Source organism: Cyprinodon variegatus, unplaced genomic scaffold (assembly GCF_000732505.1).
Source record: "Cyprinodon variegatus isolate N-32 unplaced genomic scaffold, C_variegatus-1.0 Scaffold528, whole genome shotgun sequence".
NCBI lineage: Eukaryota > Metazoa > Chordata > Actinopteri > Cyprinodontiformes > Cyprinodontidae > Cyprinodon > Cyprinodon variegatus.
Genome location: NW_015150981.1, coordinates 199,635 through 223,823, shown reverse-complemented (window position 1 = coordinate 223,823; position 24,189 = coordinate 199,635). Strand labels below are relative to the sequence as shown.

General features: G+C 36.1%; 2 protein-coding genes across 2 annotated transcripts in view; both read right to left on the bottom strand.

Moving 5' to 3' along the window:
* LOC107095195 (collagen alpha-1(XXIV) chain-like) overlaps positions 1-480 on the bottom strand; it is a 23,535-nt gene extending 23,055 nt beyond the window's left edge. The window contains exon 1 of the mRNA XM_015391189.1: positions 406-480. Within this exon, the coding sequence (XP_015246675.1) occupies positions 406-480 (75 nt within the window). The remainder of the gene's footprint in view (positions 1-405) is intronic.
* A 1,049-nt stretch (positions 481-1,529) lies between these two features.
* Positions 1,530-24,189, bottom strand: part of LOC107095194 (collagen alpha-1(XXIV) chain-like) — an 87,223-nt gene continuing 64,563 nt past the window's right edge. Inside the window, exons 25-36 of the mRNA XM_015391187.1 lie at positions 22,569-22,613; positions 17,296-17,349; positions 15,724-15,777; positions 13,871-13,924; positions 13,459-13,512; positions 12,337-12,390; positions 11,085-11,129; positions 8,729-8,773; positions 3,682-3,735; positions 1,921-1,974; positions 1,754-1,807; positions 1,530-1,610 (exon numbers count right to left, since the gene is read on the bottom strand). Of these exons, the coding sequence (XP_015246673.1) occupies positions 1,545-1,610; positions 1,754-1,807; positions 1,921-1,974; positions 3,682-3,735; positions 8,729-8,773; positions 11,085-11,129; positions 12,337-12,390; positions 13,459-13,512; positions 13,871-13,924; positions 15,724-15,777; positions 17,296-17,349; positions 22,569-22,613 (633 nt within the window). The 3' untranslated portion in view covers positions 1,530-1,544. The remainder of the gene's footprint in view (positions 1,611-1,753; positions 1,808-1,920; positions 1,975-3,681; positions 3,736-8,728; positions 8,774-11,084; positions 11,130-12,336; positions 12,391-13,458; positions 13,513-13,870; positions 13,925-15,723; positions 15,778-17,295; positions 17,350-22,568; positions 22,614-24,189) is intronic.

Here is a 24,189-nt window from a genome sequence, read left to right as displayed (position 1 = left end):
AAATTCTGCAATAATTTCCTGTTAGGGTTGTGAGCATCATGGCACATAAACTGAAACGTTTTTTTTTTTTATGTGGACTTCCCTTCAGGATGTTTAGTCTGTAATGAGTCAACAACTAGACCTTTACAGCCCAATGCAGATCTCATCACATCTCTAACATAGAGAAAAGTTTTAAAAGTAGTAGTTTTAAAATAGATTTGTCTCTGTAATCCTGTATTGTGTTAATAACATTTCATGAATAACCTGATAAACTTGTAAATGTATGTTCAAAAACAAATATAAACATGATGAATTTATAAATACAAAATAAAAATACACACACAAATCTGATATTGCCAAATTCAAAAGGGTTCCTACATATATAAACCGTTAAATTCATTTACACAAATCACATAACACTCTCACATCAGGTTGCGAGTGCAAAAATGTTTTTAAAACACATTTCATGTTTTTCGAGAGCTCCCAGATTTGTGTGTACATGGTGCGTTTAAACGTTGGTGGAAAGCTCGGCCTTTTGAGTTTTGTTTGGATTCTAGCATTTTCTCTCCACTGGATTTAGTTCTATACATCTGCCGAACTGACAAAGATGATTTTCTGTGGAAAAGGGGATACATCAGCAACCCTTAGTTAAAAGAAATATATGTACTCTCTATTATTCTTGAAGTTACGGGGCCGATAGTGAAGTAGGAAGAAGAAGTTTGCCCAACAACCGGAGGGATTTGGTTCAAGCCCCAGCTCTGGGTTTCAGTGGCATTGTGTCCTTGGGCAAGACACTTCTCTGGCACTGAGTAATGATGGTGGTCGGAGGGACTGGTGGCGCCAATGTACGACTGCCTCCCTTCTGTCAGTGAAACCCAGGGAAGCTGAGGCTACAATGTAGTTTGCCACCATCAGAAAAAGCGCTATATAAGTACAAGCCATTTACCATTTATGTACAAAAGTTTTTTTTACCATTTCCAAAAAAGACTAGTCTAACATTACAAATACAAATCTATTTTGAAACAAAATTCTCTCCATAAACATCCACTGGCTTTGAAACCAGAATACGTATTTATTTATTGACATTATGCATGCATAGGAGCATTTACAAGATGACATTTAGTTCCAGGCATGAAAGTTTTCCCACTATAAAGAATACTTTTTTTCAAGAATCTATGTCATCAGTTGGTTATGTGCAAATCATTCCAGTGGTGAACTGTGAAGCTCTAGTAAACTTGATGCTCAGGAGAGTAAAGACTGCAGCAAAAAATTGTGACACAAAGGGCACAATGTGGACATTTCAACAAAAAGGTTGACTTACTTTTACCACCACATGTGCAAACATTAATAACTGTGCTGTTTTTGAGGGAACATATGACCTACATGTACATAAAATACTTTACAAGATATTAAAATGGCATTTTTTCAGTGTTGTGATATAAAATTAAATAGCTAAAAAATTATCAAGGATGTGCTCACTTTTGTGAAGTCCTGTATAAGGTGCACTCCGACACAGGAGGGGAAATATAAAAAACAGACATAAAAAAGAAAAAAAGCATATTATTTCAATCACTCACTCGGATTCCCTCCTGTCCCTGTTCCCCTTCAGCCCCTGGAAGCCCAATGTCACCCTACAGTAAAGACAAGACACAAAACATATATATTTTTAGTTAAACTCAATGTTTTCTTAAGAGCAAACATCATTTGCTCTTCAAATGGGAATGTTTTGCATTTATCAGTTTTAGCTGTAAATATGATGCAAGATTCTCCTGACCTTTAAACCTGGCTCTCCAATGGCACCTGGTCCTCCCTCTTTGCCTGGAATACCCTTAAAGAATTGAAAAAAGAAAGGAAATACCCCATAATATCAATGTGTCTTCTTAAGCCAATATCACTTGATAATAGGCTGATGATTAATAATAAAAATTTCAATTAAAATACTTCAAGTCCCTGCTCTCCACTAGGTCCTGGCTCCCCAGTGGGCCCTTTAGGTCCCTAAGAAACAGAAAAACCAGTAAAAAAATATAATTTAATATCTTTAAAATATTTTGATTAATAATACATTTTTAACTTATAGATCAAACAGACACACATAACGTAAATAAAATAAATAAAAAAAGGAACTTAAAAACTGAGAACTTCTATGAAAAGATGCTGAACAGTTTCCCAAAAATGAGATAAGACTCATAAAATTAACAGAGCCTCTAGGCTTTCAGGATGTTTCCACCCTAAAACATACCAGTGACTGTGTAAGACACGCTTTACACCCCTGAGCAGTTGGTGTATTTCCAGGAATATCAAACATTTAGAGACTAATCCAATAATGTTTGGCAGCATTCAGGTATAAAAAGGAAAGTAAGTAGCACACAATGAAACAATTAATGGACCCTTTATCTTCTATAAAAACATTACAGATTATCATTTGTGCTTATTGGTGATTCTAGAATATGAATAAGGTTTTTCCTATGCTCCAGGCCTTATGACTTATAGAAGTTTGCGTTTTATTTTTCATATTTTATCCGCAGTCATTAGAGATAGAGACAAGCTGGTTGACTGGTGTGTAGTGAGCAGATATATCCTGGGATGCTTTGTGAAATCTCTCCTCATGAAACATTAATTTTTTTGGAGGCGAGAAAGAACAAAAAAATGGCCCAAGCAACTTGCAGGGAGACGGAGTTACGTAACCAACAGGGAGCAAAAAATAGTTATCATCTGTCTGACAGTCAGTTAACTGAGTTCACTATAAAGTCCACTATATAGTCCCCACTCTTTATAGTGATTGAGGGATTTAGGGGTATGGGCGAATTTTTGGACACTAACATTCACAGAACAAATAATAATATATTGTAATTTGTTAGCTTTTATCAAGACAGATCCCTCTTGTAAATGAGATCTTGGATCTCAATAAGTTAACCTATATAATATGGAAGGTTTATTTTTTTATTTTTTAGGTTAGCTTTAAAATGTATCAAAAACAATCTTTGCTTTATTTTTCCCAAAGGAACCAACTTTAAATCATAGAAAACTTGTTGCGTTTCTTTTCTTGAAAAAGATCATGTTAAGAGAATTGAACTGATAAGTCACAGTAAACATTCCATTTCAGAAAGGATGGATGGATAAACCAGCTCATTTAAAAGAGCTGTGTAAAATTCAGTACGGCATTTTTTGTTAAGTTTGGTACATTCATCTTTCATTATCATTTTTTCCACACAGCTACTTTCCTCCTGTCATCTTGCACTTTCCTACACTCAGGAAGATTGTGCACAGGTTGTGTCAGTCAGTGTCACACTGGCAGTGAGCAGGTGGCAGAATCATTACACTACCAATAACCTTAACCTTCTCGCTTCTTTTCCTTCTTTCTTTTTCTTTACTCTTTTTTGGTGCGGGCACTAAACAGCAGCTAGGTTAATACCGCGATCAAAGGCATCTTTTTATGCAGACCGGGCGCCTCCGAGTGCATTGCTGCTCCCCTCAGGCGCAGCAGCTTTAACTGATGCTTCGTAATGCCCACGAAAGGATGCACAAGCATCCTTTCGTGCTACACTGCCAGGCATTATGTATAGGTTAGGCTGTCGTTGGACATAAGTTCTGGACTCGTTATAAATGTATGCTATGTATACGCCCGAAATTCATAGAAGGTTTTGACAAGGTTTGACAGGGCCCCTAAAGAAAGGCATCCTTGCCAAAGATTTGTGTACTTACTGGTTCCCCTTGAGGTCCCCTCTCACCAGTGCCCCCTGGAATACCTGGCTTACCCTGAAAAAACAAAAAACAAAACATAAACTAATGTGGTCACACTTTTAAGAATTTAGAAAACAAAACAAAACAAAAAAAAACTGGCTTTGATCAGTGGTGGTTGAGGGCTATTACAGTGTCCAGTAATATTTTCAGGGTAACATATATGTAATGTAAAACCTGTAAGAACCCACACTATATGTTTGTTGAACCCAAACATCTTACTGTCAACATAAAGACATCTAATTTAAAACAACAGTACATTAATTCTGGATTAAATCTTTTTGTACATGCAGTATTTCCTTTTTGTCCACTGAAACTGTTGCTGGGACCTTAAGATGTCTAGGGCTCTGATCTCCTGTGCCTGCTTTAGGTCTTGGCGGGTGGGATGGTGGTCACTCACACATGCCGTTAAACATTATTGTGTAGAAAATTATTTACACAAGCGCACTTTAAAATAGACAAACAGGTTTGGATATAGGTGCTTACAGATGCTCAATATATACAGAAATGCTGCATTTTGAGCTGTGGTTGCCGCTAAATACATCTTGCATTACTCAGTTCTGTTATATTGCATCAAATTTAGAACATACCATCCCCAGAGACAATTTCATCAGATCATAAAATAAGATTGGTTTCCTTTCTCAGACAAGCAGATGACTTCATCGAGTCATTAAATTAGTACAGTTTACTTTTCATTGATGTTGTTTTATATGCAATTGTTTGTCAAGGTTTTCTTTTTCTCTTTATATTTCTCTTTCTCCAGTTGTAGAACCAAACACAAAGTGTGTCAAAATTTGTTTTTTAGCCCATAAAGACATCAACAAAGATATGCATTATGTCCACTTAGGAGGGAGAAACCATTACTTCATATGGTGGTGCTGCTCATACTGCAATATCATGAAAAAGCTTTTTTTTTTTTTTTAAGTAATTCCATTAGAAAAGTGAAACCTGACTAATAGAGCTCACTGAATAGCCAGCCTCTTTAGAAATTAGAATTTGCATCGTGTCCTCCTTGTGAAAAATGTCTTTTGGACATTTGTCAAGTCAGCAGTCTTCCTCATGATTGTTCAGCCTACAGAACTAAATTGAATGACAGTTTAAAGTCCTTTGCAGGTGTTTTTGTCATGATCTGGCATGTTTGCTCTTCCTTAATTTCTGTCATGATCTGGCCTGTTTGCTCTTCCTTAATTTCTGTCATGATCTGGCCTGTTTGCTCTTCCTTAATTGGTTATTTCTTTCACCTGTCATTTCCCTCCCTGCCTCAATTATCATTTATTTCTCTCACCTGTTTCCTTTGGTTTACATTCTGTTCAGCCTGAGCATTCGGGGCCAGATCATTATTTGTTTTCTGTTAGCCTGTCTGTTAAGTTTAAACCAGGTTCTTGTCCTGTATCCTGGCGGCCAGTGGATAGAGGGTTTTGTGCCTGTCTCGCCTTGAATTCTGGGTCCAACTTCTTGAGATCATTACAGTTTTGACTTAATCAGCTAATTTGTGTGACACTGGGTTTCTTCAATATTGGACTTTTTCACAATATAAAAATTTTCTGAGATACTTAATTTGGGATATCCATTAGTCAGTTATCCACATGAAAAAAAATGAACATAAAATACAAAAATAAATATTAATAAAATATACAAGTCCAACTTTTTATAATGTTATAATAATTATAATAATATTTGTCATTATATTCCAATTTTATTAGTAGCATCTGTATATGGTTTGTATTTTAGGTTTGCTATTTGTTGTGTTGTATTCAGTGATGGTGCCAAAATATAGAATACTAGGAGGAATTTTCCATGTACTTGGTCATTCTGGTTGACTGCCAGTCAAAAAGCTTTAAAACAGCTGTCCAGTTATATAGGTACTATGCATGAAAGGGTTATATATCTTGATACCTGAATGATACTAGACATGAGCTTTGTGGAATTAAAGGGCTGAACCTGCTCCCTTTTGCTTTAAATCCTTCTTGAACATAATTAAGATATGTCTTTGGTGAAACTTAACAGTTATATTAGTGTGCATTGGTAGTGTTTTATTCCTTTGGGCAAACCCTTTAAATTCTAACCCTTCTATTTGTAGAGATAGTTTTTAACCTGACATCACAATTTAAGGGACATTTTCTGCAGTAACATTTTTATGCATCTTTGCTTATCAGCACCTTCCTCTTTTAAAGTTGTAGCAAGGGGGATGCAAATCCGGTTCTGTCTCTATTTAGAAAGCCTTTTTTCTCTTTCTTTATCCTCTCCTCAGGCAGCTTATAAAGGACTTACACTAATCAAAGAAAATCCCACTTGGGCAAAAAAATAAAAATAAAAAAAATGACTAGATTAGATTTCTTTATAACTTTTAGCTTAAGAAAAACTCTATTTTTTTTTTATAATTTCCTCAAGAAACTATGGCAAAAGTCTAAAATGTAATTTTTTTTTTGTTTTTCTTGCAAATAACACAAATGTCCAATTTCAAAGTACTCATTTTGATTGCTGGAAAAAGCTCCAATAAACTGTTAACTGTCTATATTTCCCCAAGATCCTAAGGGAATTTAGGATGTCCCATTCACTAGAAAGGGGTAAAGGAGGGGTTAAATAACATACAGAAAACAGAAAATAGTTAGTGTTGCAAATAAAGTTTTAGATAAACAACTCTGTGTAATACAATCCGAAAATACAATGTTCCAACTTTACAGTCGAAATTACCAAGAACATTTCAAAATGCCAGAGATAATCAAAATTTCTTGTTATGTTTTACAGAAGCTATTATCCAACACATGATGGCGCCATAACTCCACAATAAGACACGCACATCATACCAGAGTCTCAGAGCGGGGTAGTTTATGGTTTTCTATAAGATGTAAATGTTTCTTGTTTAAAGCTTGGCCACCAAAGCTCCTTTGCTTTAACTATTTTAAAATAATAATTTTGAATAATATTTTTGCAAGATATTCTAAAGCATAAATCAAACACAGGTTGAGAAAGAGCATATATTCAGAAATAGATATATAACTTTATGGATCTCACAATGGAGAAATTAACTCTGTGTTTAACCCATCCCCTTGGGGAGAAGTGGGCTGCCATTGTGTGGCGCCCGGGAAGCAGTGTGGGGTTAAGGGTTTTGCTCAGAGAACCAGAGTGGAGGCAGTGGGGATCAAACCGGGTACTTGCAACCTTCTCAGAGCACAAGCGCACTACTCTAACCCACTAGGCCAACACGTATAAATGAGTTGTACTATATGCCTTTTTATATTACCTGTTTAGGACTTTTTTTGGTATATTTACTAACCTTCTGAGGACCAACAAGCCTTATGTATGTGATTAAGGACATCTGGCTGAGGAAGGAGTTAACATTTTTAAAAGCAAGGAAAGCAAGATTTATGTATTAATGGTAAAAAAACAAAACAAAAAAAAAAAACAGCAGAAGCTGCAAATCCAGCCAATAAATGAAAATCTATAAACTGTACAGTATAAGACTGACTTACTATAGTTTTAAGCACTGCATATGGTTCTGCTTCTGGTTTACTGTTTCAAATATCACTATTAAATCAGTTTTATATTAAAAGGAAATACATTTAAGAGTTGAATTTGGATGCATATGTTTAATTGAATGAAGTGTCCCTTTAAAAAAGTACAGCAAATGTCCTTAATCAGTGCATCACTGAACTACTTGCGCATAAATAAACAACCTAACAGGAAGAAGAATGTTTATATTTATTTATGGCTTCCAGGACAATGGCACTCACTGGTTTGTAACAGCCCCTCTATCAAACATGCACACAGTTAAAGACACACCTGTTCCCCACATAGCGCAATGCTCTGTGTGACTTTATTTTCTGATAATTGAAGTTTATGATGAAGACACAATGTAAACAGGGGTCATTCAGCACATTCTCAGATAGGGTGGCTGCAGCCCTCAGATGTGAGGAGGTAAAGGAAATCTTTGCGATACATTTCAAGCATCCAGTGCTTATTGTGAAAAAAAAAAAAAACGATTTAGTTAAATGAGTCCTATCAAACCAGCATTCAGAAAGCATGTTAAAGTGGCATATTTGGACACCATTGGAAAAATGAGAAGGATGTCAAAAATAGATACAACTTACATCATTTGTTCATGTTCTACTGATATTTATTTATATTTTGTTCAAGGATATTAATCATGTTTTAACTATTATATAATTTATATCGGTAGAAACGCAAAAAACAAAATTGTGTGATTAGAGAGTTATATGAATTTATACTTTAGCACAGGATTCAGCACACCTTTCATTGTGCAAAATGGGAATGTTTTAATGTGAACAAAGAGTTATATCTGAAAGGTTAAATGTCTAATTTATGTCCAGAGCACAAAACTCGCCATAGCTAAAACAGGACTCCTACATATAGCATACTACACACGTAATGAAACTGTTTTCTTTTGTTTAATTATAGTGTGTGGCCACAGCGTGCATATCAGATGTTCCTCACAGAGATCCTCAGTGTACTCAGGGGGTTTGTGTGAATGCCCAGACACATGAAAAATTAGAGGGAAAATTGCTTATATCATTCTTGGATTGGGGCAGTCTTCTATGGTTGTACAAAATAAGTAAGGGTATGTCAGTGACTTTAGAGAAGTTTATGAGTAACATTTGCCTTTAACAATTAACAATCTTTTCTGGCATGTAGAGACACTTTTATTACACTAGCATGGTGTGCTAACAACAAAAAAACAACAACAACAAAAAAAGCATGGAAAAGCCCACGGCTAAGGGACAGAGAACAGAGAGAATATGTGAACTTTTGTCGACATGCTCAGAGGCACCAGCAGGTTCTCTTTTATTAGAACCTCCAACCTGGAGGAGAAGATTGAAGCAACTCTTAAATCATGACAAACTGGGATTCTACAGTAAGGGAAAAAAGGACAGGGATGAGCTTTATGAGTGTTTTTTTCCCCGCTGTAGCTATAGTGACAGTGTGGGTGGTGATTAAAGCCTCAGAGTGAATAATTTTTGCTAAAAAATAGAAAAGGTTGAACATTACTTACGGGCTTTCCAGGAAGCCCTCTTTCTCCGGGAACGCCAGCTTTGCCCTTTGAAGGTAAAAAACCAAAATGGAAACAGATTAAAACACGGTTTAAATCAGGTCAAGTTGGTTCGCTGTGATAAAACAGAAAGATTGCAGAGAGATCCTAAATTTGGGATGTTAAAATATTTGCCCACGTTCAGAAGATGATGAAAATCATATACACAAATAACTGTACTTTTAGATACAATGTAAACTGATAAAGCTAATGCTTCCCTAGACATGCAAAATAAAAGTGGTTTAGATTTATTCTCTGAGAAGTATTTTAAAAGATCACTTCAGTTTAGAGCTACCCTGGTCTGCCCATGTTAGGTGAGTCTAACTTGGGGTGCAATAAAGAGCCTGTCTGGTAAGGCTTAGGCTCCCCAGTCTTCAACAGGCCAGACCAATCACAGGGCAGCAGGAAGCCCCATAATACACAGCTTTTCTGCACCCAAAACAGTTACAACTGCAGCTGCAACAGAGTAATGTTTTAATGATGCTCTTAACCATTTCCCAAATGGGGTAAGAGCTTTTATTTTAGAAAAAGATGTCTTATGCATCATACCTGCTGTTATCTGATTGGTTCTAACCTCCTACTGCCGACTGCTTTAGTCCCACCTTTAAATCAGGCTCTATTTGCTCCTTTCCAGACTGATATGCTGTGGGAAGCCTTATGTCAGTCAGGCTGGCCAGACTAGTCTACAGCAGTGGATCCCAAAGTGGGGAGTTATTACAATCATTGTGATGTGATCACTGAGGTATCACATAAATACCAAAACATATTTAATCAAATACTTTCAGTAAATGTACATTTGGCATGAAAGAAAATAAAAGTACCATGAAATTAGTAAATACATTTGTTTCATTTATGTTACCAATACACAATTCAAATATTCAATTTACCAGTAAACTGCAGCATTAAATAATACATTTTTCAGTTTAATAAAACAAAATGATCAAATGTGAGATTTACAAAAACTATACAAATAATAAAAATATTTCCTGTTACGTTTTTTACATGAATATAGAGTAAGGTAATCATATGTATTTTTAGGGGCGTCTACAGTCTGTTGCACTATTATTTTTCTGAGTGGAGCCCAGTGTATAGCTTTAAATAGGTTGTTTTAAACAAAATCCCAGCTAAGGATATATTAAAAATGATATGATAATGTCCTCAGCTTAATATTACTGAAGTCTAACTTTAAGGGCCTAATCTTTGAAGGGGTTGTTTGTATAAAAACCCTGGATAGAATGTGCAAAACTGGCCATTAAAATGATTAGGGTAAAATGATTGGAACTGTGGGCACAAACTTTTTTGGCGTGTGGGCCTTTGTGATTTTGCATATCATATTCTAATAACCAAACACAAGGATTATGCAGAGTTAAATACCTACCATATGTAAAGTGGTTTATTGAAAACAAACTGCTGGTAAATTTTTCCATAAGGTGCACAACCCATGATTTAATAGCTTGTAGAATCTCCTTTAGTTATAACAGCTTTTATATTTGAATAAATGATGATGTAAAAATGGAAGCCTCTTTCCCTTATGTAACATAGCTACTTGAATGTACTGCTTTAGCCAGTCTTAAGCTATTTGATTCAAGAATGCTTTCATATAAAAATAACTTTAGGTCCGAACAAACCATCACCCTTTAATTCCCAATATAAATGATCAATACAATGTTTTTATGATTACATGTTAAACTTTTTTTCCTAAACTTGTTTGTGTGAATTAAAGCCAAATAACTCCAAGATTACTAAGATGGTTTGAAAATGGCAGGAATACACCTCACAGATTGATTACTAATAATTGCTTCTCTGTCTCTCCTTCTTGGCACTGTTACATCATCCCCTGTTACATTTCAAACTCACAAACTGCCAACACTCCTGCCTTAATCAGGACCTCAGTATCATACGTTCTAAAAACTTCCAAGTGAGTTTGTTGAGCAGCACCTGGACGCTACTAGTCCTTACTGGAATGGAAAGGTTTTTCAAATGTTTTTTTTCTAATTTTTTACCTTAGTTTATACCAAAATATAAGGTGCAGTCTCCTTGTTTTTTGTTTTCGTTATTTACTTTTCATTTTATCTGATCTTAGATTCAAATCATTTTAGATCCTTGTAAAACCTGATACAGCATTTATACCTTAAGAGTATGAGGTTTTTTGGGGGGGACAATGTGCTATAGCTATAATATTAGTTCCATCAAAATGGTCATATTTTTTTTCCTTTTTTTCAATATGCAGCCAAAATATGTAAAATATTTTGTGATCTAAGCAAAGTATTTTACCTCTATAAATATGGAAGAAAAAAATGTTTATTTAATAAATACTTACTATGAATCCTGGTTCTCCTTTTGTTCCAGAATCACCCTTTTCACCCTAGAAAAGAATATATATAGCTCAGTATTTATAGCTTAAAAACATTTTTTTCAATAATAATAATAATAATAATAATAATACTTTGGACTTGTAATGCACATTATATTTAAACAAATCCCAAAGTGCTACATAGTAAAACAGGTAAGTGTCAAGACTCCTGTCTGTGTGTTTGTGTTCTGTGTTTGTCTCCCTTCCTCCACCAGGAGGCGCCTGGTTCTGGTCCACTTCCTCACACACCTGCTGATGGTTTCCTTCCTGCTGACTGCCACTACCTCGATGCCAGAGTGTTTTCCAGTTTTGGGCACTCTAGCCAAGCTGAGTTTTGCTGAGTCAAACTGAGTTCTTGTCAACCTGAGTTTTAGCATTGTTTGTCTTTTGCCTCTCGGCAGGAAGCCATCCTGCAAACTGGATTTTTCCGACCTTCTCTCCCTGGAAGGATCAACTGAGCTTCAAACTGAGCTGGGGTTCAAACAGGAGGTTTGGATCCACTTTCCCCAAGAGATCGTTTGAGCTTTACGCTGAGAAAGGGATTCGTCTCCATTATGACCCGTTCAAGTACTGCAGGAAATCTGAGTGGCAGTCAGTTTCTCCGTTCACCTACAAACAACCGCTTTCTGGGTAAACCCTGTTCCGCCCTCCACTGAATCAGACAAACACTGGAACTACAGCATACAGACTGGGGTCACAGATTCAACAACTTCTCTGGAAATGTGAGTCAGCAACCAAATCCTCTTCTCCAAGTTCACGAATCTATTTTCCCACTGAGCCTGAACTAATCGCGGTGCCTTCCCCTCACTTTTAAGTTCCGGTTGAGCAGTCACTTTTGTAAAATCATGTCATTTTTGTAAAATCATGACAGTAAGTGCTAAATAAAAAGCCTTACATGGAGAGCATGAAAAATAAAAAGTAAAAGAAAAGAGAAAATAATCAAAGACAATAAAAGATAAAAAAAGGGAAGAGTTCCATTAGAATCTCTCCTAAAAAGGTGGGTTTCAAGGCCATGTTTAAAAGCATCAGTAAATCATCATTACAAAAGGTATAAAGAGATCTCTCAAATCGGACACATAAAGAAATACAACTGCATCTATGCATCTTATAACTACATAACTTACATAGAACTCCCTGCGTGATAACCAATTTAATAATATATATTTTTTTAATTACATGATTTCTCTCCTTTTCAGAACAGAATCTAGTTATTGTTTACCTTGGAGCCCTCAGGTCCCGGTTCTCCTGTTGCGCCATCTGGACCACTGGGCCCCTGCAATACATAATTTGTTTTTACTTTAATAATTAGCTACATACTTACAAATTATACACAGGTTAATAAAGTGGAGCACTGTGAAGTAAAAAATACACTGATGTGCCATTAGATGTAATTTTCCCTTCTAAAGTAAAACAATTTACCCAAATCTCAGAACCTATCATCTAAACCGAATCCCACATTCTATTAATCTTTTCTATACATTTTAGGTTATAAAATTATTGAAAAATTACTGTTATCCCATTCTTAGATGGATAATTTGTTCAAAAACAAGTTTTCAACATTACTGAATCTTACCTTTTTTTTTCTTGAAACAAAATTTAAACATTTAGAATATTTGTTACAATTCTTCCCTTTGTTTGTTTCCTTGTGTCTGTGATGGGGCTGGACAATATTAGAAATTCCTGCTATGATGATACAGTGAATTGCAAAGCTCTGATACACAACTGATCTCCTTTTCATCTAAGCGTCCTTTTTTATGTGACCTTAAAATATGCATTTTGATCAATGTAATTTTTGTCCAGTCTGAGAATCTGCTGACCAACTGACTAAATTAGCAATAACATGTTAAATGCAAGTCCTAGAAACTGTTTAAAATGCTAGGATTTTAAATGCAACTGAAGCATATTTGGTATGTTAGTTCCAAAGTATTTCAATTTCTTTATTCATTCTATGCCATATATATAAATAATTGGAAATACTATCCAAGTCTAATAAAATAAAATAATTATATCAAGAATAAGACAATTCTATTTCTCCTTCTGTAGGGGTCATTTTCCTGTCAACCGACACGCACCCCACTCATGTATTTTACATCTGAGTAAAATAAATAAACCCATTTAAAATGGAACTAAAAGACATTAGGTCCAAGAAAAAAAGATAAACCAAACTCCTGTTTTTGTGATTTAGTTTTATTCTAAATATGAAACTGTAACTTAAACTGCGCCGTGTTCCATAATAACTCAAATTTGTTTCTATTTTTTTTTTTTTTTTTTTTTTACATCTTTAGATGTAAAGAGGGACATTTCAATAGTAGAGAAAGACATGTTCAGGCGATAGTCCTACCCTTCTCCCTTTAGGCCCAGCGATTCCTGGACTGCCCCTCTGTCCCTGTGGACCCTGTTAAACAAAACAGTTTTCCAACATCACAAAAAATACATACTAAGAGCAATACATAGTAAGATCTAAAAAATGTGGTAGGTTTCAATGTCAGTCTGAATGTTATATGATTAAGCATTTCCAGCTCTAACTTAATATGCTTGAAGACAAATTTGGTGTTTTTGCTGCATCCCAAGGAGGAAAGGAATCTGCTTTGCCCAATGGGCAAACATGAGTATAATTTTAAAATATTCAAATTATTGTTCAAGCCACAGTGGCTGCATAAAACATGCACTGTATATTATTGTTTCTTTAGCAAGACAGACCTGTTTGAAAATTAAGAGCAGTTAAGCTTCCATTTTTAATAGATAACACTTACAGGTAAACCTTGCATGCCAATATCCCCAGGACTTCCCGGTGATCCTGGGTAACCCTATTACAAAACATACAAAAATACAAAGATAGACAGGTAGATAAGAAACTGTGACTCTGACTAAATACTTCCATTGTGAGATCAATAAAGTCAATCAATCAATCAATTGAACAGGTTCGCTGGTGAAGATTCTCAGTCATCAAGGTCATAGTCATTCCAAAAAAGTAAAAAAAAAAAATCCACTAGACTTTGTTTTCAAGACATTTCGCTTCCCATTCAGGAAGCTTTTTCAATTAAAAACGTCAGAAATAGCGTTGAGTTCAAGGCTTTATAGAGTGGACTAAAAAGAAAGACTTTTTTTGGCTTAAAAAACATGTAGATTAAACCGAACGAGCGGATCCGCCCCTTAGGAATGGGCAGTTGTCAAGGTTCTTTGTTAGCCTGCAATACCCGATACCTGTCTATGTCTCTGAAAGGTTGTCAGGGGGAATGTTTGTTTTTTGGTTCACTCTATAAAGCCTCAAACTCAACGGCATTTTTTACATTTTGAATCGAAAAAGCTTCCTGGATGGGAAGCCAAACGTCTTGGAAACAAAATGCAGTGGATTGTTTTGGAACATTTTTGGAATTAAAGAGGTAGCAAAACCTTTAAGCACTGTGTCTTATATAACAAAGATTTTTATTTCTTTCTCTTCCATGGTGCCCTAAAGGCTGAGCAGTGCTTCTCAATATTATACAGTTAATTAACACAGACATCTGTAAAGCAATCATTTCCCAACATTTAAAAGCTCCCAAATTGGCTAAATTCCCTGAAAAATGAAACTGGCAGTTGCACCTTTAATTTTCGTAAACCGAATATATAAATTCTCCAACTGTAGTTACACTAAACCATCAAGTTAATCCCCTTTTCTTTCACCCATTAGTTTGTGAGCCACTGTAACAGCCAGAGAGGTCAGTACTTTATTCCAGAACCCCAGACATGGCAATAATCCAAAATCCTGAGATAGTGTGGGAAAAAAAATCAGCCACTCACAAAGACTTGTACAACTCTGCAGCTGACACCATACACTCTGCAGCAATACATATTCTTATCTTTTATGTGTTTATTTGTAGATAAAATGTCTATACCAACAACTTTCTTATTGCCACAAGTCAGGTAATGATTTAAAAATAACTTCTTATCCTGTTTCTACAAATACTTTTGGGTTTATGCAACCAATCTTGAACAGAAAGAAAACTAAAGTATTTTATGATGATAACAAAGGCCTGATCACTTTCACGCAAAAACTGCAAAGTTTGTAAATTTGCAAAAATCCTGGGAAAAAGTTCACCCCCCATTTTCTGGTCATTATTCTTCCTGTTATAGCTTTTTGAATATATGTTTACAGTGACATTTAGACTTTACAACAAATAAATAAAAAAGTATTCAGACTTGATGAATAAGGCTTTTCTGTTTCATGAAAAACTTTAACAATAACATTTCTTCTCAGAGCATTTTACTTTTTCTTGTCTTATACTGGAAGTAGAGGATAGTGCTGTCATCTTTCTAAGTTTATACATACAATAAATCCTTTTATTAGTGAAGAATGCAACCTTACTTAAAGAGTGACACCCTCTACTCTATGGTGATTTCTATTTATTTTCTATTAATGTTGTAAAATAAACAAAATATATTTACTTAAAAAAAAATCTGTCATTGTTAACTGTCTTAGGGCAACTGGAAACATGGATCTTGATGCTTAATGCATGATTTTAAGTATTGAACACATTCTGAAAGCGTTTTTTCCTTAATATAAAATGGCTGGCACTGAAAAAAACCTAGATTATATGTCTGGAAAATCCTTAGTGACTTAACTCACCATGGGCCCCTTTTCTCCAACAGGACCTGTAGGACCTGGTGGCCCCCGGTCACCCTGTTAAAAATAAAAAAAAAGAAATTATGTTTCTGGAGATGGACGTGTTCCAGGACATAGTAAAGGTAACCATCCACTAAATAAAAAAAATAAATATTGTTTTTTCATTATTTGCTTACCTCCCATTCAAAATACATCATCTCAAATACAAAAACATAACGATATTATTTAAATTTCTGTTTATTATTGGTGTTTAAAATTATTTCAGATTGCATGTTTTATTTTTTAGTTAAGGGTATTTTTTATGCATTGTAAAGCAAAATCTTTAAAGTGGATGAAAGAAGTGTCTTTTCAGATTAATCTTTTGAGGATTTTAGAGTTTCAATGCAAATTTAGAAATATTTGTTATGTTAGGTAAAGACAGAAGCTATTGAAGGCCTTTATAAAGATGTGCTGATAAATAATGAGTCTAAAACAATCCTAAAAAATAACGGTTTTCTGAGCAAGAGAGTTAAAATTAGCTAAAATAATGGAAAATAGAGTGTAAAGCAAATTAATTAATGAAGGACTCCTAAATATCCTGTGACACATTTTCAGAAAAACTGATCGAATGTCTGGTTGACTCTGATATAAGTCTGTTCTGCTCAATCATCATTACCCAGATCATTGAGAACTTCTCAAGGTTAAACTTTCAGGTTGTTTTAAATACTGAAATCCTCTTCATGAAAGTGTATTAAAACACACAAGACATCAGTCGGCTTATTTAAAAATGAAGCCACCGCCATTTTTAATGAAATGATGCATTTTCTTTTTCATAAACAGGGTAAATGCAATGACGGTCCATCTCCTTTTCTTTACGCCCCCCTCATTATTGTAAGCGGAAAATTTTAATTAAACGTTGAATTCGAAATTTTAGTCTCTAAAGTAGAGTGCTGGAGAATAAAAATATGCAGAATGGGAAAAGAATTTGTAGGCTGTCAGGGTATGCCTGGTGCTGACAGAATAAATCGGGTGGGGGGTTGTGGGAGAGTTGGAGAACAAGCAAGAATCTGACAAGCAGACGGCTTCTCATCACAAGAACATGTTCTGACACACGGGCCTTCTGGATAGGAAAGAAAAGGCAAGCAGGTTGGGATAGAGGGAGGGAACAATTGATTTGAAAGCCAAAATGTAAATGTTGCTTGAGAGGACTAAATGATGCACAGCCAAAAATGCTTAGTAAGCTGGGAATGGAGTATTAAGTTATTTCTTTGGAATTTGATTAAAGAAAATACACCTTTAAATTGGAGAGCTGCATGTGATATGAATTAAATAAACGACTTATGTTCATTTTCATAGCGAAACATAACATGCTTCTTTAAAAAAACAGGCAGTGGTAAAGAGGCTATAATGAGGACATGGCTTTGACAATATTGTTATTGATGTGGATGTGAGGGTGCTGAGTGTTTACACAAGCATGTGTTCCTGGGTTTCAAGTCAAGGCTGCTTTAACGTGGGCTTAATTATAGGGGTCTGCTGCTGACAGGCAAGCAGCTGATGCTGCCTGACAGACTAATGACAGAGAAACACACTCCTTACCTTTTCACCAGGAACTCCCATTACCCCAGCTATCCCAATTAGGCCAACTGGACCCTGGAGAGAAGGAGGAGAGGAAAAAAGAGAACAAGAAAGAGTGTTAAACACAAACACGTCAGGAGAAAGTACAGAGGGTTACTTACGAACCTGTCATGAAGCTGGGATTCCAACACATTGAAATTAAATGTTTAAGTCAGTCTTGAGTGAATTTGTTTTGTCTAAAATTATAAAATGATTAGATAGAAGATTCTCAGTATTAGAAAAATCCTAATGATAGCCAGAAAAAGGCACATTTTATGTCATGTATTATTCTTCTTCTCTTCACTCGACTTTTTAAAACCTTAAAAATTATAAAATGAATGCTAACAATTTTAAGGAACATCTAATATAATACCTAGAGCACTAATTACACTTATTTCCACCTTGGATAAAATTATATAAAAAACAAAAATCATTTACTGGAGAAGAAATATTTTTCTCTCAAAACATAAACATCACATAACTTTTAGCCACTAGGGGCTAAAAGTTACTCATGGTAAAATGAGTCTGTGACTGAAGGTGCTTCTATGGGTGACCAGCACATCATGAAGAGGATGTGCTGAATATTCCAGCATGGATTTCTGGCACTGCTGTCAGAAAGACAAGCTCCTCTCCAACCACGTGATTTAAAGCAACTAGCAACACTGCACTGTCACAACATTAAACAGTCTCCCTCCATGTTTATGGAATCTAATGGTTGATCACTTTGGACAAGCAGATTGAGGAGTCATGGAGATACTCTCTAATGACAAGGCCACAATCATCACTCTAGATCCAATCCTACATTCGAGAACCAAGATATGTCTTGACTGGCAGGGGTGAAAGTAGTTGTAAATTCTTGACAGTGCTCTGCAGGGGTATATAAACTCTTTTCTGATTGTGACACTTGCCTGTGCTTTGTTAATTGCAGTGCTAAAGGGGATTTCTTTCAAAGTTTCTGCCACTTCTTGAACCAACTTTGCAGCATCAATGTTGGGAGGCCTGCCAACTCTTAGCTGTACTCCCTTAAATTGACTAGGGTATGAACTAAGAATTTCAATGCATTTAATATATATTGTCATGATCTCAAATACCTATGGGAGTGTAGTTTTCCCATTATGAAGATACTCTGAAAGGTTCTTAGTTCAGTGGGGACCTCTGTCATCAGAGCAAGACTTTTCAGGAAATGTATAGAGCAGAAGGCTTGACCATTTTGAATACATAGCCAAACTCTTTTGGCTTCCTTATTTTCATAGACCTCAAAGGACCCAGTCCAGGTAGAGTGGAGAATGCAGCTGTTGAAATTGAACACAACCATTAAGTGGTGTGTTAGACTACCTATTGCTAGCAGCTCTATTTGGACCCTAAGTCCAGCGGTGGCAGGTTCTGGAAGACGGCTTTATAGCAGACAGCCGTCCTCCTCCTTCTGGTACTGCGTACGGCACAGGATCTTTTAGCCGTACACAGTACCAGACTGTACTTTCACCTGTGCTGATAGGTAAATGTTGCCTAGCAACACGTTCTTATGTTCAGCTCTACAGAGCAGAGTTTTTCAGGGGCAACCCAAATGGAGGAGCACTAATACCCTTCAAGTGCTGTAAATCTTTTAATATTTCTCAAAAGATATAAGGATTTTTTGCATTTTTGTATTGCTTTTGAAAAGTTGATCAGGCTATATGAAATCATGATTTACTTTTCCTCTAAAGGAAAACTATCCCTGCAGGCCTATTTATTGACAATACTTTAATTTAAGAAAGACACAAGAGCATGACATCCAAAGGTGGAAAGTTGATGTTTATCTTCCTATATTAAGAAATTGCTATACGAAATCTAATTTTGCCCATATTTACACCAAAAGAGAAACAATTTAGAGGTTAGCAACAACTCAAAGTGGTAAAAATAAGAAAAGAAAATAACCCCAGTGACCAAGTTTGTAAGAGTTAAAGTAAAACTTTTCAACCCTCTTATGGATAGCCCAGGTTTTTTTAAATATCAAATAGCTATGGAAAAAGGTGATATTATTTTTAACACATTTTTACTAACAATGACAGCAGCCATCTGAGGGTTGTTCATCAGAATAGTATTTGTGAAAAAATATTACATCTAACCAATTGTATAGTAACATCAGTAACCAATAACAGCTCTAAATCTGTTTTATAAAACCTCTGATACTGGTTAGCAAGAGATTTACAACCAGATTAGAAAGGTTAATGAGAATGTTTAGGCCAATTCAGAGACTGATTGGTGATGTAAAAAAAGACAAGAGCAAATATTGGGAAAGCTTTCAACAAGGAGGGAGCTCCTTTGCATGAAGAATACTGTCACTTGTTGTCCTCCGCTTATACAGAACTGGAATAAGCAGTACAGTAGTCTTAGCAAAGACTCCCAGACTTTTCAATCCCCATACACTTCTTCCAGCTCCTCTAGGGTAAGCCTAAAGTTTTCCAGGGCAAGCAGGGAGACATAGTCGCTCCAGCTTGACCTAGGCCATCCCTTGGGCTTCCTAATGAGGGAATTTTCCAGAGGGCATCGGAAACACCTGTCCAAGCGACATCAACTGTTTCCAGTTAATGTGAAGAAGAAATGGCTCTACTCTAAAGACTCTCCCGGATTGCAAAGGTACCTGGCCACCCTGTGGAGAGAGCTAATTTCAGCCCCTTGTATCCAGTATCTCATTCTTTTGGTGATGATTTCAAGATCATAGACTAGGCTAGCAATGTAAACAGACGGGTAAATTGGGAGCTTTGCCTTTTGGCTAAGCTCTTTCTTCACTACAACAAACTGATTGTCAGTATTAGCCGTACCAATCCCTCTATTGCTTTCTCTCAACATTCTTGCCTCGCTTGTGAATAGGACCACAAAAACTCCTTCACTTGAGGCAGTGTTTCTCCTCTGACGTAAAGGGGTAAAAGGAAAGTCACCTTTTTTAGTTAGGAACAATAGCCTTTGCAGATGGGAACCAGCAGAACCGTGTAATCTGCAAAAAGTAGGCACAAAATGGGCTGGTCCTCAACCCAGGCCCCCTCTGGCGTTTAGCTGTGGCTAGAAATCCTTTCCATAAAGTCTATGACAAGGACCATTGACAGAGGGTAGCCGTGCTGGAGTCTAATATGTACTGAGAACAGATCCAATTTAATACCTGGAATGTGGATTACACTCCTGCTATGCTTGCACAGAGACTAGTAGGAACCCTAGTATAAAGTCCCTAATTCTGTATTCCACAGGGCACCAGAAGGGAAAACTGCTTGGGCAAACTTCTATGAACCCCATGCACCCTGCAGAGTGTGTAAAGCTGGCCCAGGGTCCTACTGTTGGGATGAAACCCATCCTGCTTCTCCTGAAGCCAGACTGTCCTCTTTGGCACCCTGGCATAGGCCTTTCCACGGAGGCTGAGAAGTGTGATCCCCCTATACTTTGAACACACCCTCCAGTCTCCCTCTGCCAGTCCAGGGGGATTGTCACTAACCGCCACACAGTGCTTAAGAGACATGCCAATCACAACAGCCATACAACTTCCAGAGTGATAAGGTACCCAGGTCAGAATCCATCCACTCCCAAAACCTTTCCACTGTGTAGTTTTTTTTACCACTTCGGTGACTTAAACACTAGTTGATGAGTCAGTTTGGCTCCAGGCGCCCAGTCTCTGCTTTAACCAAACATGGATATCAGTTAGGTTGTGGAAAACCTCAAAGTACTCTTTCTACCGCCTGACAAACTGAAGATTTGTGGCACCTATATTTCCTAAAAACTGCCACCAACCTCCATAAGAAGGTTCATATATGCCCCTACCCACAGATCTCAGTCTGGACAGCAGCATTTATATACATACCTGATTACAGGCCAGTTTAAATAAACTTGCATTGATTTGGCATCCATTCTCTTTACAATGTTTTTTTTCTGCAGAGTTTGACTTACGACTTTCACATAGTGGTATAATTAATTCACATTGTCTAATAACTTTTTTTTCCATGTGTCCCAGAGTGTTTATATTGAAAAAGGGGGGAAAAAAGTCTTTGACTGAAACAAACTAACAGAAAAGAAACAGGCGACTAGCATAAACACTATAAAGCTTTGTTCTTTTTGCAATTCATCAACTTGGCAAAATGCCTGACAGCTATAAAATACTCCTCATATATCATCACTGCAGGAGGATTATCCTCCTGAATTGAAATAAGCACTGGGTGACGGTAATGTAATACAGCCAGCAAGACAGGGGAACAAGAACACTTTATTGACCTCAGATCCCTTAATCTGGTGAGAAAGTACAACAACATGGCAACTTGAAACTTATAACTGCATAAAAGTTTAACAAGGTATTTTATGTTCCAACAATTATATCTGGAGGCTCAACTGCTACTTATTTTAGGGTACAGTAGGTACTCTGGTCAGGTAGAAAAGAAAACTTAACTAGATTAAAGACGTTCTAATTCAACCAATAATGTCACATTCATAGAAGCAGTACAACATTCAAATCCAAACAGGGTGATGTAGTCAGAGGAGTAGTTGATTTTGTCAAAGCAGCCTGTTTTCATTTTTCTATATATTTAGGTTCTTTAAGAGAAAATGAAGGATGAGACTTGGAGCAGAACATCTGAAATGGCCAAAAGTGTCCTAAGCTCTTGAAAACCTTCAATGAAAATGTCACTTTAAATGGTTTATGAGAGGTGATATAAGGATAAAAGACCACTTAGTGAAGATATAGGGATTAAAGCTTCAATGCATCAACCCATTCTCGATGTCAGTCACATCTCATTTATCTGGAAAGTGATGTAATGGGATTTATTAGAGCCAACATATGTTTAAGGGTTTCTTTCTCACTGCATAGAGCCATGGTTCCTGTTTGGCTTCAAAGGGCCCTCTGTTCAGTTAGTGCTTAATGCCTCTCATATGTGCAGAGCAACAACACAGTCCAGCATGCAAGGCCCAATTGGTTGCCTCTTTTATCCTTAGAATGCAAATATTAACATTAAGGGGCCTGCTGGAGGGACAGGTCTTCTTGTAGTTTTCATAGAAGATGTATTTGAGGAAATTTCAACAAAGGAGAAGCGGTACAGTTCCTACTCCAAAACTTAGATTCTTTGCAGGGATAAGATTTTTATTTTTTTCTAAAGACAAGAATTAGGGCATTTGATAAAAAAAATAAAAAGTAAGAAAAAGGTAGGTAAAAAAAAAGCATGAAGAAGCCAGAAAGTTTCACTGCAACTTATAGAGCAGCTTCACTTTAATTCAGTGATTAGAGGTCGGGTAGATTTTCTTACCGGTGGTCCGATTTTTCCAACACCTCCGGTGTCCCCTTTCTCTCCCTGCAATGAGTAAACATTAAACAATCTTATTATTTATTACCTGTAGTTTAACATATATCTTACTATCTTTACTACATTTTTTTATTCTAACAGTATGCTCAAAGGATATTAAGGGCGTAAAAGAACACACACATGGATTGCAAGGGGCTGTGAATAATTTCCATGATGCACCGCATGATGACGGTCATGGAGGAAATCATTTCCCTCTAATTAAGACCATCTTTACTGCACAGTCTAAGAGTTTAAGCGGATGAAAATCAAGGCAACCACGAAATAAGCACAAAAAATTATGATAGAAAAAACAAAACAACTAACTATTCTAAAGTGACTGGTTGGGTTTAAAAGTAAGTAACGTTTATTTATAAAGTACTTGTCAAAGAAAAAAAACACAAGACAACATTTATTATAAAGCACAAGTTATACACAAGTTTACGAGAAACAGGATAATAAAAGAACAATAAGTTCATGACATAAAAGACTATTTATGCAGAACAGATTTTAGTTTGTTTTTAAAAGCATCCACAAAGTTTGTTGGGCAAGTATTTCCATAGTCTAGCAGCAGCAGTCTAAAAGTCCTTTTGTTTTTTGTTTTTTAGATTTAAGCCTTTTATGACGAATAACCAGGATGTTCTTGGCTTGGGATCAAAGCCTACAAGCAGCAAAGTGATTGGTTAAAAGCTTAAAGATATTAGGAACCAGACTATTTAAAGATCTGAGTGTAAAGACATGTATTTAACTGAATGCTGAAATCCTCCAGAGTAGGGAGTATGAGAACAAATTGATATTGTAGTATTAATTAGTTTCAGCTAATAGTTTTGTTGCTGCATTTTAAATGGTTTGCAGGTGTGAAATTCATGATCATTTCAGAACCGTAAAAGGTAGATTACAATAGTCTAAAAAGAATGATATAGATTTGTGCAGAAGGACATGCTTCATTCATGAAAGAAACATGAACAACACATTTACTTGATGTTTGGGTCAATTCTTATTCAGAAATCAAGGATAACTTTATAGATAGTTCTTTTTGATATTGGAATTTGGAACCGGATAAACAGAAGCAACTCTGACTTATGAACTTAGGAGATTAGGAGCCTGAAAATTGCTTGAGAGCCTGTTAATGATGGGAGATAAATGTAGAGCAAGGGTTAATTTCTTACTTTCTACTGGCAGAAGAAAAAACACTGTCATTAATGTATTTTAAAATGAAAAAAAAAAAAGAAACAAATTAAAGAAAACACTCTCATGTGTATGTGTTATTAGTGAGATAAATATTTCCAGGTGTGTAATAGCTGTGTGGGATTCTGCTTACTAGGTCAGCTTCCAATCGCAAGAGTCGTGTTTGATCCCAAGCCCTGACAGATTTTTATTCTGTTTTTAAGAGTTCTTCCAACATATCGTTTAGGGAATAGGTCAGTGGCGGCCGGCCCATAGGGGGCGCTGGGGCACCGCCCTCCCTGATAAGAAGAGAGAAACGTAAAAAATATTTTTAGAAATTAACTCATAAATGTCAGTTTTACTCTCTAGAGTGTGTACCTATAAGAAAAACAAATTATATAAACTACATTTCCCTATCTAC